This window comes from Microchirus variegatus (genome assembly GCF_963457635.1).
Source record: "Microchirus variegatus genome assembly, chromosome: 5".
Taxonomy (NCBI): domain Eukaryota; kingdom Metazoa; phylum Chordata; class Actinopteri; order Pleuronectiformes; family Soleidae; genus Microchirus; species Microchirus variegatus.
The window spans coordinates 17,265,704-17,282,025 of NC_139806.1; the positions used below are offsets into that span (position 1 = coordinate 17,265,704).

Consider the following 16,322-nt stretch of genomic DNA (forward strand, 5'->3'; position numbering starts at 1 on the left):
TATTACGTTTTGCTTTCCTACTCTCGTGAATTAGCTCATGAACTTTCAACATGTGTTTATGTGCACCATTGTGCTTGACTTGCTTTGTTGGAAAGGGTTTTCAACACATTAAAAACGATATGTCATACAGCGAGACCGTACATCAGTGGTTTTTTATGACGGCGTTTACGAGAGAGCAAAGACTCGCCATTACACAAACGCATCAGTGGTGTGACGGTAATCACAGTCACTTAAGTGATAAGTAAAAAGTCAACCAAGGTTAGTGACTGCCAGCAGACTTCCCCTCTTACAGCTGTGCATGCTCTTCTCTTCCATAATGGCTGCTGTCCAGCAAGTTTGTGTATAAACACACACACACAAGGACACATCCATGCACACGCTCTTTGCAAGAAAGACAGAAAACCACAGAAGCATAGAGCTATCATGGCAACTTTCATAACTGTGTCAAAACCCACACTTAACTCCCGCATCTTATAAAGGACAAAGCTGATGACGGGAATAAATCCCATAAAAGGAAAAACAAAACAGTAAAAGTCTGCAACACTTATGATGTCTGCTTCCAATAAAATACAATTCTTTTTTTGTTGGACGATTGGAAGTTGGACGACATGAAAAAAAAGAACGGTTTCTTTTGTGGATGAAAACAGAAACACATTTTTTATAACAGTTTTTATAAATAGTGGATGTTTATAGTACACAAAGAAAAAGAAGGGAAGGAATCCTCAGCTTATTTGGGTCATTTTCCCCCCTTTTTTTCGGGGGGGGGGGGGTGAATATCTAAATCTAATAAAAGATGGACGAGAAGAAGGCCATGTGTTGTGAGCTTCTTCCCGCAAAACACGGCAAACACCACCGCTGACATTATCTGGTCGGACAGTCGCATGTCGGGCGGGATTACTTTCAAAACAACTGAATATTTATAATTGGGCAAACAACAGGGGTGAGGGTGTGAGGAAGCAGTTGGCAGTAAAGTCTGTGGATGGTCACAGGCCTTGACTGTTGAGTGAGTGTGAAATGCCAAAGCTGCGCTGCTCCTCTGCACCCTGAGGGCAGCGGAAGAACCAGTCTGCTCTCCCCAACAGAGACGGCTTCAAAAACAATCTGACAAGACTTCATCTTCTGGCTTGTGCAACATTGTTCAGTGATTATCCCAACATCAAGTCTGCTGCACTCTCCTGTGGAGCACACACACACCGCTTTTTTTTTGGAATACGTTGCACGGGGGGGGGGGGGGGGGGGGGGGGGGGGGGGTAACAAAACACATACAGTAAACTTGTAGCACCTTCTCATTCCTCGGAGGTGATGGCACTGCGTAGACTTATTGAAATCTAGTGTTGCTGTTGACATCTGCCTCCCCAGCTGTCACTGCACCGCTGTTTGTAATTACAGCTGCCGTGTAAGAGCATGGGTGGGTGGCCCAGACACCTTGTCTCCCCCCCTCAATAGAGGCCAGCAGCCTGCTCTAATGTGCAGTGACATGACAGCCAAGACCCTGCTGCTGCTGCTGCTGTCGGACTCACTTGACCACACGAGTCCCTGGGTGGTTCATCCAGAATTCACTCATTCACACACACTGTTCCACAGACAGATTATATTGTGCATGTAAAAAAAACAGGGTGTGGTGTCTTTAGGGCTCTGAAATTACAGGCCTGTGAGTCTTTTTTATTTCTCTTGTTTTGGAAAAACACTATGTGAAAATGTGTGAGAATGTTTTCGGAGGGTCTACAATTCAAAAGTATGACATTACACGATGCACATAATGGTTTGGTTAGAACAAAACAAAACAAAAAGGCAAAAGGCCAGAACTGGTTGTCTCCTTCCACAAGGTGGCAATGTTCACACGTTTGTGAAAAGACTTCCTATGCTCCACATGATGGGATTCAAATGAAACACGTCAGTTCAGTTATAAATGTAATGTTTTCATTGACCTTTGATATTTTCTGTTGATCTGTGTAGGTATAATAAATTGAGGTTGCGGCCAAGTACAATCAAAATGCAATAAAATAAAAAATCCATTATAAAAATAGGAATTTGAACAGATAATTTGGAATTGCATATTGTATTACAACAAAAATCTGATTTAAAAAAACAAAAAAAATCTGTATCCTTTTCAGATAATAAAGAGTATTTCATGGCAACTCTTTACTTCTTACCCACCCAATGAAGAGGGTGTTAAAGGCATTGATTTGCATGTATTTATTTATCTATTTTTTAGGGATCAATGTATTGGCTGTAGGCCTACATCACTGTGAGCCATCAATATTCACCTTATTTACTGTTATCGAGTTATGCCAAATGAGAACGACAACGATTTAATTTTTTGAGGCTAAAAGACTTCAACTGTTATTTCTTCATGATTGGGGGTAATCTTGATGTGTTTTTGTGTATTCTATGATCGCATTTGTGATTATTCAAAGAAGGATGATGGTATGAAAACTGTTTGATAGTTCTAAATATAATATTTTTTATAATGATTTATTTATTTTAGTAGTAGGAGTATCATACATATGGGCTCCATTCAAAGGTATCCGAACATTAAACATTATATTATTTATACAGCTCCACTGCGAATATTGTGAATTTGTTCGATGGATACTATTTCAAAATCATTTAAATATTGACTTTGAAGATTTCTAAATGCCATCTGTTACTTCAATTTTCTTATTTGCATTTAACATTTATCAATATGCAATACTCCAACCTATTCCACCTCCTGCAGATATAAAACATTGCATGCAATTGTTCAAAATGTCTGTTTACATTCAGATTCAATGTAAATATATATACTACTAATATATTTATTTTATAGTATAATATAATATATAGTATAATATACTAGTGAAATATTTTTCAGTAGTATTTGCTACTGAAAAATATTTACTCATTTATTTATTTGTACATTACTTTAAACTCAAGGTCCAGCTTTGTAACAGGTCGTCACACCTCCAACATAATATTGGGTTCGCCTGAACAGCAGCATGTGTTGTGTTGCAGCGCCCCTAGTGGTAGCTAATGGTAAGACAACACCAAGTGCAGCCTGTAGGGGGCGTGTCGTGAGCGTTTACAGGCTGCAGTCCAGTCTGGCCCTTTCTCTTCTCACATCACACGATGTCGATTCAGACAAAACGGGGGGGAACACAATCCTCTGCCGCCTTTGCTCCTCCTCCTCCTCCTCCTCCTCCTCCTCCTCCTCTTCTCCTGTGAAAACTCCTTCCACCACTTTTTTACTGTGAGACAAGAGCCTTTTTGTGTCGATGGAAAACAACATGGCAGACGTTGCCGGCCTATCCAAGAGAGGAAGCGACAGGATCGTGGTAATTTAATAAAAAGACGCGCTGCACCATCGTGTCCGGCTGCGCACAGAAAACTTTCCTCTCCACCGATTGCGCAATCCCGCAACTTAATGTATTAGATGTGTTGCCACGTGGACTCTTTAGTGCAGATAAGAAGTAGATTTCATGACAAAACTGTTGTTTTTTTAACCGTATGTCGCAACATTTTTGACATTTTCTTCCCCAGATCGGCGATGACTGGCCAGGCTACAGTGTAGACCTCTTCAGCTATCCAGCTCACTACTCCGGAGATTTAGACAGTGTCATCATTCCGCACGGCGTTATTATGGACAGGTATAAACACAAAAAAACTATAACTCAGATCTGATGTTTACTTCTGTGTGCGCGCTCATAAAAGCATCGAACCACCACCGCCCATTAAATCGCCTCCCAGATGTTTGTGCTGTGCTGGGTTTTTTAAGCACTGAACAGAGATCCAGGAACAGATTTGTGGGGAATTGCGTAAGTCAGACTCTGTGGTGTGGTTACAAACCACCAACGTCTTTAAGATGATTTGTGTAAAGCTGAAACAATCTCACAATAAAAGTAACAGCTCATTGACGGCAGTGTGTGAGAGTGCTCTGACACACAGTCCCCCTGTGATGATACAGCATACATGTCAATGTGAATGTGAATCACTTCAGGATATACATCAGATTACAATCTAGGTTTACATGGTCACCAATAATCGGATTATTGACCTAATTCTGAAGACTTGTTTATACTAATTTCAATATGTATGTTTAACAGTCTTGTATAAATGACCTTAAAATGACTAAAAGTACAAGTATCTTACCAGAAAATGACTTTGGTAGAAGTTAAAGTAATTTTTTAAATGTATAATATTACTTAAATTACTTTAAAAGTATGACATTTACTGTGTCAAAAGTAATTTTCTGATACAAAATTCTAGAAGTAAAAGTATTGAAAAAGTTTAGATTGAGCCAGGGTAGCTCAGTGGTAGAGCAAGTGGTCATTCATATGGAAGGTCGTGGGTTAAATTCCTGGTTTGGCTATTATGTCCTTGAGCAGGACGCTTATAAATATATAAATATATTTACATATATAAATACAGACCATTACTAACTCTTCTTCTTCTAATTTTAATAAGTACATAATTTATTTAGGAAATGTAGTGCAGTAAAAGTAAACGTTCCGAGAAAAATAAATAAAGTAAAGTACGTATATATGACTTTTGTACTTAAGTACAGTAATGAAGTATTTGTACTTTACATGTTTACTTGTTACCCAGTATAATCCAATTAATACAACCCCGTGAAAGCTCACAAGGGTGTTATAATCTGATCGTAATTTTCTAAAATCCTGAATCCATGTCCAAATCCCCCATCCTATACTTTATATTATGCTGCACTCAGCAAAACAGACACAAAAACATTACCTCTTTGATGCTAAAATAATCTAGTATTCATGTGACAGAGCAAAGTAATACTATAAACCTTATTATATCTACATTAAATCCACAACTCTGGAAAATGTCATAATCTGATTATAGTGTTTTCATGTTTTACATAATGTGGTTTGGACGCTTTACGTGTCTGATTATCACTGACTCTGGTTATGACCTTAGCCGAGGCTATGTCGGTAATTAGAAAATGCTGTTAACGTAGTAGTGGCTTATTCAGACCATTGTTTTAATCCGGTAATCTAGTCATGTAAACACAGTCAGTGACAGACAGTATAGTCAAGTGCAGAGCAGCAGGGCTTGGTGACAACACTGTTATAGAAATGGAAATATCAATACTTCCATTGTAACCTGTCACTTTACTTTATGTAACAATCACTTGTAATCAACTGTTGTGTTTACTTTCATAATATAATGACTGTGTCATTCTCTTGACTCAGAGATAAATATAAAATCTTATTTAGATCTTAAGACATATTTGTTCTTGAAATGTCCAACAAACACTGGATTAGTTGCTGATTCTTTGGGCAACGGAGTAAACACCCTCATCACATTGAAAATATTATGTGTGGCTTATAGAATATGTGCTGCAAATACTTATTCTATAAAAAATGTCAAAAACATAAGCAAATTCAAAGAGCTTTTAGGTGACGTTGCTTGTGTTATAAGGATTTGCTGTTATCAAAGTGATTGAACAACATGTTATACTCATATGTGGCCACTGTGTACAACAATAATTATTCAAATCAAATTATAATTCTTTATCTGCAGTAAAGTAAAAAAAAACATGAAAATATTTGTATTTTTAAACCTTCATTTGTATGTTGTCCTGTCCCGAACAGACAGGCCACAGCTTTAATCTTGAGTATCAGAGAAGGAGATTTACATTTATGCATCATTTGCAGGACAGAGCGCCTTGCCCGGAACATCATGGACGACCTGGGAGACCATGACATCGTGGTGCTGTGTGTGCTGAAAGGAGGCTACCAGTTCTGTGCTGACCTGGTGGACAAGATCAAGGCTCTCAGCCGCAACTCCAGTCGGACAATCCCCATGAGGGTCCACTTCATCCGTCTCAAGAGTTACATGGTGAGCATTTGAGCATCACATTTCCATCTTCAGTCCCTCAGCAGGCAACGACACAACATAACAACACACAACACAATGTAATAATGACTGTAACATTAAAGTGTAGAATAAAAAGAACATTTAAAAGGACATTTGTCCAGTGCTACTCCGAAATTCAGTCGCGATGAGTTCCCATGAAGGTCAACTGACTCCCTAAATCCACTCAATGACCGGGATCTTTGGGTATATTCCAACAGGACAATATACCAGAAATCATTGATTGGGTTCAAACTGAGAGAGATTGGTAATCATTTCCACACATTGATTGGCCACCACAGTCCAGTCCAGACCTTAATGACACTGAGAATGTTCAGTTTTAAGTATATGGGTGTGCATCTGGCCGAGGACCTTTCCTGGGGAGTGAACACCAGAGAACTGGTTTAAGAAGGCACAGCAAAGACTCCTTTTCCTGCAAAAACGTGTACCATCAAGAGTGTCCTAACAGATGGCTGCACTGTGTGGTTTGCAAGCTGCACCATGGAGGAGAGAAAGGACCTGCAGCAGATCATAAAAAACAGTCCAGAGGATAATCTACACCCCTCCTCCGACCCTGGAGGATATTTACTCCAACCATCTTCTGAGTAGAGCGGAAAACATCAGCGGAAACTCCACACACCTCTTTGAAAGTCTTCCTTCAGGCAGGCTGAGGGACAAAAAAGGCACAGCCAATCGCCTGAAGAAAAGCTTTTTCACCGAGGGCTGTGAATGCACTTCTGAGCTGCTGAACCGCACTGTCCCTCCTTAACTCTGTTACACTTTTTAGACAATTATCTACTGGCCTAAGGCTATTTTCATCCTTGTATTTTAACTGAAGTACTTTAACTAGTACTTTAAAATTCTGCCATATTGGTGATTGTTTTATTTATTTTTTTATCTTACTATGCTGCTAAATTGGTGATTGTCACCAAACAGGATTTCATTGTGTAGGAATATGCAATGACAATAAAGTACCTACATACATAACTGGTGGAAAAAAATCCAGGTATTATCCTCTGTAGGCTGGAAACCTGTCCCGGTCATTCACCCCCTGACCCTGACAACTTTCAAGACTAAATACTGGCATTTTTCCACCAGTTTGTCAGAATTGAAGAGGCCTCTGAGACATGACATGTGGAACGTCTTCTACTTAAGCAAGTCAACTGGACTACAGTTAACTACTGAACATGACTATGACTTGGACCACTGACCAACTTCTATTGTGAATGTTTGCTGGAGAAGACTTTAACACATTCATAAACACAAATTAATCTGCGGGGTCTCAAAAAGTATTAAAAGTTCATAAATCAATTTTGGGAATATAAAGGCCCTTAAAAAGTATTAGAAAGAAAGATTTCATTAGGTATTACATTTTGTCCATAGAGTTTGACTGCATATAAATGTATTTATTTTCCTCCCCACGTTTGTTAAAAACAAGATAGGATTAATTTGTACCTTTCCAGCTTATGAGTTCCTTTGTATATTTGTGCTCTTTAGATTAAACTGCAAACTGCTTTGTAAGTTAAATATGTGTTGCTGGTTACAAATACTTTGAGAAGGTCTTGAAAAAGTCTTAAAAAGGTATTGAAATTAACTTCAGGATTCATGCATACACCCTTATTGAAATACAATTAACTGGATGTTGTATAACCTCAATGAAGCAATCTAACTGTGAAATAACATCATAATCAAATCTAAAGTTGGTCCGATAAAAATGTGTATTTAATTTTATACAACATTATGACAGCATGGAGATAGTTTCCGATGACCTCATGCTTTAAAATACTTTGACTTGAAGTTAAATGTAAATTTGACAGCAAAGTTGAAAAGACATCTTTTAAATCAAGATTATGTCTACATGTTTCTGTGCCCTCACTGATATTGTTGAAAAAAACAACAACTAAAACGATCATTATCTTTACAGAACGACCAGTCGACAGAGGATCTACACATTGTTGGAGCCGAGGATTTGACGTTTTTAGCTGGAAAGGTAACACTCTTCTTATCTGCATCGTCGAGAACAGCTCTTTATAATAAGAACATCATTATGAGCCATAAGAGGGTGATGATCAGCGGCAGCCTCAAGAGGGCAGCCTTTCCTCTATCTGTCATCTCTCTCTCTCTCTCCTCGCCGAGAAAATGGTTGTGTGCTTCCTCCAGGGAGATCAAATATGGCAGTGGTGATGATCGGATATCAAATGTCGTAATATAACTGCTAATCACATTTCTCACTTAATCTCAGCGGAGGGAAATGTAAAAAAAATGCATAAATGGGAGGATATACTGAGAGTTGCTATCAGATCAGGATGATGACTGGGGTCTCGTTGTGACAGAATCATTCTTCATCTGCATGTCTTGTTATCATATAATCATACTCACTATATCACTGAAACGTGTGTGTGTGTGTGTGCTGTTCTGTTAAAGGGACAGTAGACTTTACTATATTATTATTATATGTTACTATTTTATGTTATATTTGACCATATTAATGTGACACACTGACAAAGAAAACACATTTTTACATCTATTATTATATTTTCTTTTATTATAATATCTATAATTATATAATATATAATGATCTTATGATGTATTATATACTTGAGAGTGAATGGTTGTTTGCCTCTGTGTCTCCTGTGATGGACAGTGAATGGAAAAGATGAATGTCTGTGTGATTGTGAGCAGCACAGCACCAACACTTTAGAACAGCTTTTGAATAATTGCTCTCAGGGAAGTAGGTTACAGCCCATGGCAGAAATAAATGATGGAATTTTGGTAGTGATCCAGATTCAGGATTTTTTTTAAACAATTGTTAAGCTTGTGAGATATTGTGTATAAAGTGTATGGTTACAGTGGGAAACTACGCAGCCATGGCAAAGGTTGTTCTGTCTCTATTTGATTGCATGTTATACTAAATGTTAATTCTAATATTCTAGAGCAAGCTTGTCCAACGTGTTACGGCCCTCGGCTGCTTCAGTTTTATAATATATTATTTATCGCCAGTGACAGAGTGGGACAGCAAATCGGCCCCAGTTATGTGTCATCACCATTAGCTCATCTGGTGAGGAGTTGCACTAGCCAGCCGTGACAGACAGATACATGCATTTTTACCTCCGCCAAGGTTATGTTTTCGCTTGAGTTTGTCATTCTGTCTGTTAGTTAGTAACATAACTTGAAAAGTCAGGGACTGATTTGGATGACATTTTCCAGTGAAATGTCTGCAATGGAACCAGGAACAAGTGATTCAATTAATTTGTGATCCGTAGACGCTATCACTGGTTACAACACTCGCTGTCTGACCATAACTTTATCACAGCATTTTTTATATGTTGCCATATTATTTTCAAAGTACAAAGGGGGGGGGGGCTGAGCTGCCTTGGCGGAGGTCTGCGCTACCCGAGTGCTTTTCTAGTTACATTTGTTCACTCTTGCGTGGCCTAGATTTGCCATTTAAAAATTCTAGGAACCGTTGGCCCCTGGGAATCTTCACATCATCAAATCTGGCCCTTGGTAAAACAATTTTGGACACCCCCTGTCCTAGAGATTCTAGATAAATACTTGAAATTGCTAATTGATTGACAAACACGTACACGCTGAAAGGACTGAGTTCATTTTAGTTTCCATTGGAAAGAAAAATGCGTTCATTTAGGCCATCGGAGTTCTAATGTTCGTACACAAGCGGGGACATTTGCCAGGTGTACTTTTGTGTTTTCCACACATGTCAGTTCATACCTGCTTGTACTGTTTATGTGTGTGTGTTTGGGTGTGTACGCACAGGGATGAACTACTTAGCTGCTACTACTACAGGAGTCATAAGTCGGTGAGTGAGAGTTCTGGGTGTTATAAATCAGCACAACACATAGACAGACACACATGCACACACACACACACACACACACACACACACACACACACACACACACACACACACACACACACACACATATACGCCCTGTAGTTAGGCGTGGCATAGATGCCTGAAACATGAATAGGACATGAGGTAGTAAAGCCTGAGTCACTCTGCTGGCTGCTGTTCTCTCGGTATTTAAAGTGTACATGTGAATTCCCTTAGCTCCCTGTGATGTACGACTAAATTTAGTCGCCTGTTTGTGACTAAACTGTTAAAGTGTTCTTGCTGGAAGAGCTGAGGTCATTGTGAAAAAAGGGGAATATGTGACATAGTTCGCATGATGCCTTTGCTTTCCTTCTGAGTAGAGGACGGGGAGTTGCTTCCCCTTTTTTAAAAACGTACAGTGTGTGTGTGTGACCTTTGACAAATATAGAAGACGTCGTGATTGTTTTTCATGAAATGTGTTCTTCCAAACACACCCACAAAGATTGAAGTTGATGGGATGAGACAGAGACCGCCAGATAGACTTAGATATTTCATTCTTGTTTATTTTTCTATGCTTTAATCCACTAAATAAGTCTGAATAATGAGGTTTAAATCGAAGCAGGACTGCATGCTTGGATGAATCCCGTGCTTGAAAAATGAGAGTAAAACATTGTGCAGTTACACAGAGGTTTGTTTAACGTGACCTATCTAAGCTTAAGTGAGGCTTAGACTGTGACTCCTCATATAAATAGTGCCCAGTTGTCTCCAGTCCGATTAGACAAACATTTGCACAATTCCAGCTATTTTAGCGAGACATCCAATGCAGCACTGACGGAAAACAGATTCCCAGTCTGGAACGAGACTGACATTTATCTGCCGTGTTCATTTCCTTGTGTAATCCCTGAATTCATAAATTATAATAAAAGCCTTTGCTTCAGTGTGTGTGGATGAGTGTAGCGCATGTTTCAACACCTCCTTTTTTTTTTACACGTGTTCATTTTTCTTTTCTTTTTTTCACTGTCATTTTTACTTGTGTAGTATATAACTTATTTCTCTTTAGATCATGAAATAGTGTTTAAAAAACAGAACTCAGCTTGAAAAGTGGGTTAGCCATAATTGAAAACCGTCTAACCTTTTTCTGTTGTTTTCTTCTCTCCCTCTTTCCTCGCCAACATACTCTCATAAGAACGTACTGATTGTGGAGGTAAGTCAAAGTTTCGCTTCTGTACTTTTCCTCCTCACCAAATGAGCCTATTGTTTAAAATGGCACAGTTGGCTAACCAGGTCAAGTTAAAAAAACAAACTTTTCCAGGACCTGAGTTCATTATGAGGAGACATTTTAACAGGCTGACCTATATTTGGAAAATAAAGAAGCATTTTGTTTTTCTTTCCTTGTATGATCATTTCATTTCCTGGTTAGCACACTCATGTCATGTCGATAGCTGTAGGGGAAATAGCATTTACAGGAAATCAATTTGGTCATTTACTTACTGTGCTTAGATACTACAGGGTTTTGAAACAGCCATTGCTCAACAACCATGCCATGAATCATCTATTGATTATGGGTACAAAGTAATGGAAATTGTATCGCATTTTCAAATGAATCTTTCGAGTATTTGCTCGTTCATGTCTTTTACGAAACATTGGATAGTATTTTAAGTAAATCCTTAACTATTAACTATTTTAATTTTGAAAGTAGTCGCTCATATGAGCCCACAGGTACGATGACTCAATATACCTGTGGTTCAGATCGCTACAGTCTCCTCGCTTTATTGGAACACATTCAGAAAGCACAGGAAATGTCTATGCAGTTTTAAAACAACACGTTTTTCAGTGGGGGGAAAAAAAAACAGCTTCTACGTGTTAAGGTGTCAAGTATTTAGTGTGACACTTGGAACAGTAGCACAACCCCTGGCTCTCTCAAACCTGGAGTGTGACCCTTATTAATGTTGTGAAGTTTCAGTCACACTATTCTAATCTAAATTTCAATGATCAAATAATTTGACAGACATAGGCCTTGGGGTCAAGTGTATTAATGCTGAATGAGTTTGTGTATTATGTTGACCTACATCTACGTGACAAATATATGACAAAACCAACTTCTCTTCCCAGTGCAAGAAGTCAATAGACACTTACTGTAAAACATCACATGGCGGTTTTAAATTCCCTTTTTTATGGGTGATGGAGATCTGGAGAATTCTCATAAATGTTACATAATACACGTACAAAGCGATCAACTTCCTCCTCCTTTTTCACTAGCACTCCAACGTGAAGTGAATCCGATTGTTCTGCATTGGCATTCTGCTGCTCTCTCATTCCACTTCTATCTTTTCAGGCCATTGTAGGCACCGGGAAGACAATGAAAACTCTTCTGAAGCATGTTGAAGCCTTCAGGCCCAAAATGATCAAAGTTGCAGGGTAGGTTAAAGCTGACATGAGAATAAGTAAAAAAAAAAAAAAACACTTATTTCCCCTTGTCTAGTCTAGACAGAAATGCTATGGTTTTAAAAATAATACCACCCTTTGACATTCAGCACAACAGGTAGGAATGGTTATCATATGATAATGCCTGCTTTTATTTCCCCCAGCTTGCTTGTGAAGAGACTGCCATACAACTCAGCATGCCTCCCTGACTGTATGTACCTTACCAAGCCTTTCATGTGATTATTAGTCAGGAGTTCTTTCACATTTAAAACAATTGTTGCAGCCTGGTAGACAATGAGTCAGTGGGCTGTGCAAATACTTGCAGTCACTATTCCTCTTTGTCCTTGTTTTCAGACATCGGCTTTGAGATACCCAATCGCTTTGTGGTCGGCTATGCTTTAGACTACAATGAATATTTTAGAGACCTCGATGTAAGTGCCTTTTTTATTATTATTTAAGACAACGGTTTCTCTGTTTTAAAGTGACGCAATGTAGGATTTCCCCTCAGGTTCCCCCCACAGTGGGTAAATGGTATTGTTTCAGTAACATGTTGTATAATCATGTTGTCTTCAGACCAGGTACAGGTTCATCTTATTCTCTCACTCTCATCAACTCTCTTCAAGTTGTGTTCTGTCTCTGTCATGACGTCACTCAATGAGTAAGATTGACTGTAAATCTGTTGCTTCAGAGGGGGTAATTCAGGCTGTGACGTGTGCCGTAATGTAGAATGTAATTCCAAAACCAGAAGTTACATATAGCTTTTCCACTATACAGTTCCAGCACGACTCAGCATGGCACCACATGACTCTACTCGGTTTGGTATCGTTTTCCATTACTGCACGTAACTGCTGTGACGTCGTAGTGACTTGTAAAGCAGTTGTTTTAGCTGTTGTCGCTAGATAACACCAGACTCTGTTAAAAGTTGATATTTTAGACATTTCCTTGCTAAATGTTGGAGATTAACACGTGTCTTCAGGATTTTTAAGTCTTAAACTGATCTACTGTTCGGTTTGATTCTTGTGTCGGACGCCGCGCTCATGACTCTTTCAGTGAGAACACTTTCTGCCAATCAGTGGACGACGTCACATTTAGTATCGGCTCAGCTCGCTTGGAACCTCACCACAGCAGGTTCTAAAAAAATCACCAGGTACTATCTCTAATGGAAAAGCAAAAAAAGACGAAAGAGAAAGATGTAGAGTAATGCTGGAACTGTATAGTGGAAAAGCGCCAATACAGACAAAGCAACCTGCTCAGGCTTTGACGGTGATGCCATTCAGCCTGTTGTTAGTTGATGTATCATCAAAATAATTTTAAAGACATCATTCCGTAGGTTGAAATCCCACATTGTGTTGCTTTAAAGTCAGTCAGAGCTGCCTGGATATCACACATGCATCAAATGAAGTGTTTTTGTATTAAATGTTGTAGAATTTGTTCTTATTCTCCAATGTGACTGCTCCCCCCCCCCCCCCCAATTTGCAGCATATCTGCGTGATCAGCGTAAATGGGAAGATGAAGTATAAGATTTAAAGGAGAGGGCTGCGCGCACAGAGGCAACTGTCACACAGATGTCATCTCACAGCAAGCCTGAGCATTTTCCTTCAGATGCCTTGCACTCAAAGTTCAGCTGCTACTGTGATATCTGATCTTAGGCAACATTTTCTCCCAGTAAAACTTCTGAAAGTTTTTTTTTACAGTGTTAACAATAACATTAACTGATTTTAGTAAATTGAAGGTTTTACATGGTTTGTGGCTCATATTTTTTACTGTGAGTGTGTAAAAAGCTTGATCTTTAGGACAACTAGGAATGTGATGGATTTTTTTAGGTCAATGTGTGATGAGGTAACAGAGGAATCTTGGTGTTTTTGTTTGTTTTTAAATGCATCACATTTTCTTCACCTGTACATTCCCCTAAGTGCATTAACTACCTCTTTATTTGTTATCCAGTATTAGGTTTAACATAAAATAAAAGTATTTTTAACATTTGTGTTTTTGGTGTATTGGTTAATTATGGGTCTCTGAGCTATTGGAGTTTGACAGTGAAAGGTATGTTTACATCGTTTATTTCTGTGATGCTATGGTTTTGTGTTGATGACCCCGTTCTGACAGAGAATTGGCATAATATGTGTTGACTGTCGCTTAAAAACGTTTAACTGTAAACTTAAACCATATTTTTCTTGGCTATGAAATCTGGAACAGAATTCAGCTCCAAGAACATTGTCTTAAATAGAGAAAAAGTACAGAATCAAAACTAATAGGAGATGCAAAAGATGTGAAGCTGATATTTTATAGTGTGTAAGCACCATTTTACTACTTCAACTGGTAAAGTATTGAGCAGTTGAATTATAAAACAGTTTTTAATGAGCTTTATTAGATCATATGCTCTGTTCTATTAACAAAGACAACGTGAACGTGGAAACGGCACAAAGAAGTACAATAGTTGAATGTACTTTGTTTATTTCTTTTACTTTCAGTGGAAGTAGAACTGGCTGGACAGGACAGCTTTGTGAAAGTCTCCTCCCTGAAGTGACCTCTGCAACAAAAGCTGCCGATCCTAAGAACAGGTGGCCCCTTATGTTGGAGAGGAATAAAGGGGGACATTTGTCGAGGCCTTGAGAATCTCAGCGTTTATTAGTCTGTGGCTTGCAATGTGTTTCAGTCTGCCAGTGTAGTACAGGTGTGTCAGCATTCAATTCAAATTATCTTCTTAAGGAGTATAATGGCTGCATGATGAGAGCATAGATTATATTCCATGTGGTATGTGAGAGCTCACATTCCTCATCCAGTGCCATCCACATGCCAGGTCTGCTCAAACTCACTGTGAACTGGGACATGTGACCCGTAGCCCAGCCTTGTTGTGAACGTGAATTGAGAAACTAACTTGGCTATGTTCTCATTATCTGGTGTGTTTATTTGTTTCATACTGAGTTTTCTAAATCAGAGCGTCCCAAACTGACTGCATTAAAATGGTTTGTCCCTTTTACCGATAATAAACATCCTAAACTGTCATGATTCTGATAGTGATGATGAAAATGATTGTGACTGGGCCTCAACTGAGAAACCGTATGCTGTGTTTACAAATATGAGAGCACAGAATGAAGAACGTACTGTATGTTTTGATGAATTTGGTGAATGCAGACAGGCAGCATGAGCAAGCTTAAGGGGGATTTAAATAGTTTGCCCCCGCTGTTAAAGCTTAATGCATATGTGTAGCGTGTTGTACACTGTTGTACCAAACTGGCACAGAGGTGATCTTGACAGGAGTTTTCCTGCATGATTTTCATGGAAGTGAATCTAAAAACATCTGGTCATGATTAATTTTCATCCCCAGTGAAGTGAAGCAGTAATCAACAAGTCGTCTATAGCTAACTCCTTAAAATTGCAATGATCAGGATTAGTCTTGCAAACATCACCTGTGTCCCTGCTGATTTTGACAGGGAATCATTCATAAATACATACAATATTTATAATGTGATACTTTTGTGTTCTACTACTATGTATGCATGTAAATGTGTATTTATAGTCCAGTGTGAAAGAATCCCTAACATCTTTTGGTGAGACTGCAGACTGTAAACAGAGGACTGTTCAGTTGTAGCTGGAGGCCACTCGACTTGTTTGGATTCAATTGAATATGTATCACCTCTCATTCAAGAGGCTCCAGTTCACAACTGAAGAAGCCTCTTGGTGTTGTGGGTTTTCCTTCTGTTTTGTTGCGTTTGCATTTGTTGTTACATTTCTCGGACACTGTAATAATGGGTCGTAAGAATAGAATAGAATCAAATAGCATATCAAAGAAAGCCTGTAATGTACAAAACAACGCAATTATTGGTGGATCCTCTGACAAATAGTGCAATAAAAATAATCCAACATAATGTGCATTCATTGTGAAGACATACCAATAGTAATAAAGTATTTATACTGGACACAGATTATTGCACAGAAAGGCTCTGCTGAGACACTGTGTTGCCAGACCTGGTGAAACGATAGAAGTTTTATAGCCCAGGTTGAGACCCAGCAGTGGGCCGCGGTCCACAGTTTGGGAAACACTGCTCTAGAGACTCGTTGAACTCCGTTGGAACGGTTAAACAACGCCACCTTTTCAGAGCAGCTTCGACTTTTTGTAAGCGCGTACCCGATTGGTCGCGTCGGGTGCAACTACGCTTCTGGTTGGCTGAGAGGGCCCTGTTTTCCGAAGGTGGACTCCCAGAGA

At 39.0% G+C, this 16,322-nt stretch overlaps 1 protein-coding gene across 1 annotated transcript; it reads left to right on the forward strand.

Moving 5' to 3' along the window:
• Positions 1-3,261: 3,261 nt before the first annotated feature.
• Positions 3,262-14,018, forward strand: prtfdc1b (phosphoribosyl transferase domain containing 1b). The gene is made up of 9 exons (XM_083890287.1): positions 3,262-3,314; positions 3,520-3,626; positions 5,661-5,844; positions 7,784-7,849; positions 10,878-10,895; positions 12,027-12,109; positions 12,280-12,326; positions 12,470-12,546; positions 13,595-14,018. Exons 1-9 carry the CDS (start codon positions 3,267-3,269, stop codon positions 13,640-13,642), a joined length of 678 nt encoding a protein of 225 aa, XP_083746413.1. The 5' UTR covers positions 3,262-3,266; the 3' UTR covers positions 13,643-14,018.
• Positions 14,019-16,322: the final 2,304 nt, after the last annotated feature.

Coding starts and splice junctions, on each gene's coding strand:
- prtfdc1b (XM_083890287.1), top strand. CDS start 3,267: ATGGCAGACGTTGCCGGCCTATCCAAGAGAGGAAGCGACAGGATCGTG. Junction 3,315..3,519: donor GAGGAAGCGACAGGATCGTG/GTAATTTAATAA, acceptor TTTCTTCCCCAG/ATCGGCGATGACTGGCCAGG. Junction 12,547..13,594: donor AATATTTTAGAGACCTCGAT/GTAAGTGCCTTT, acceptor CCCAATTTGCAG/CATATCTGCGTGATCAGCGT.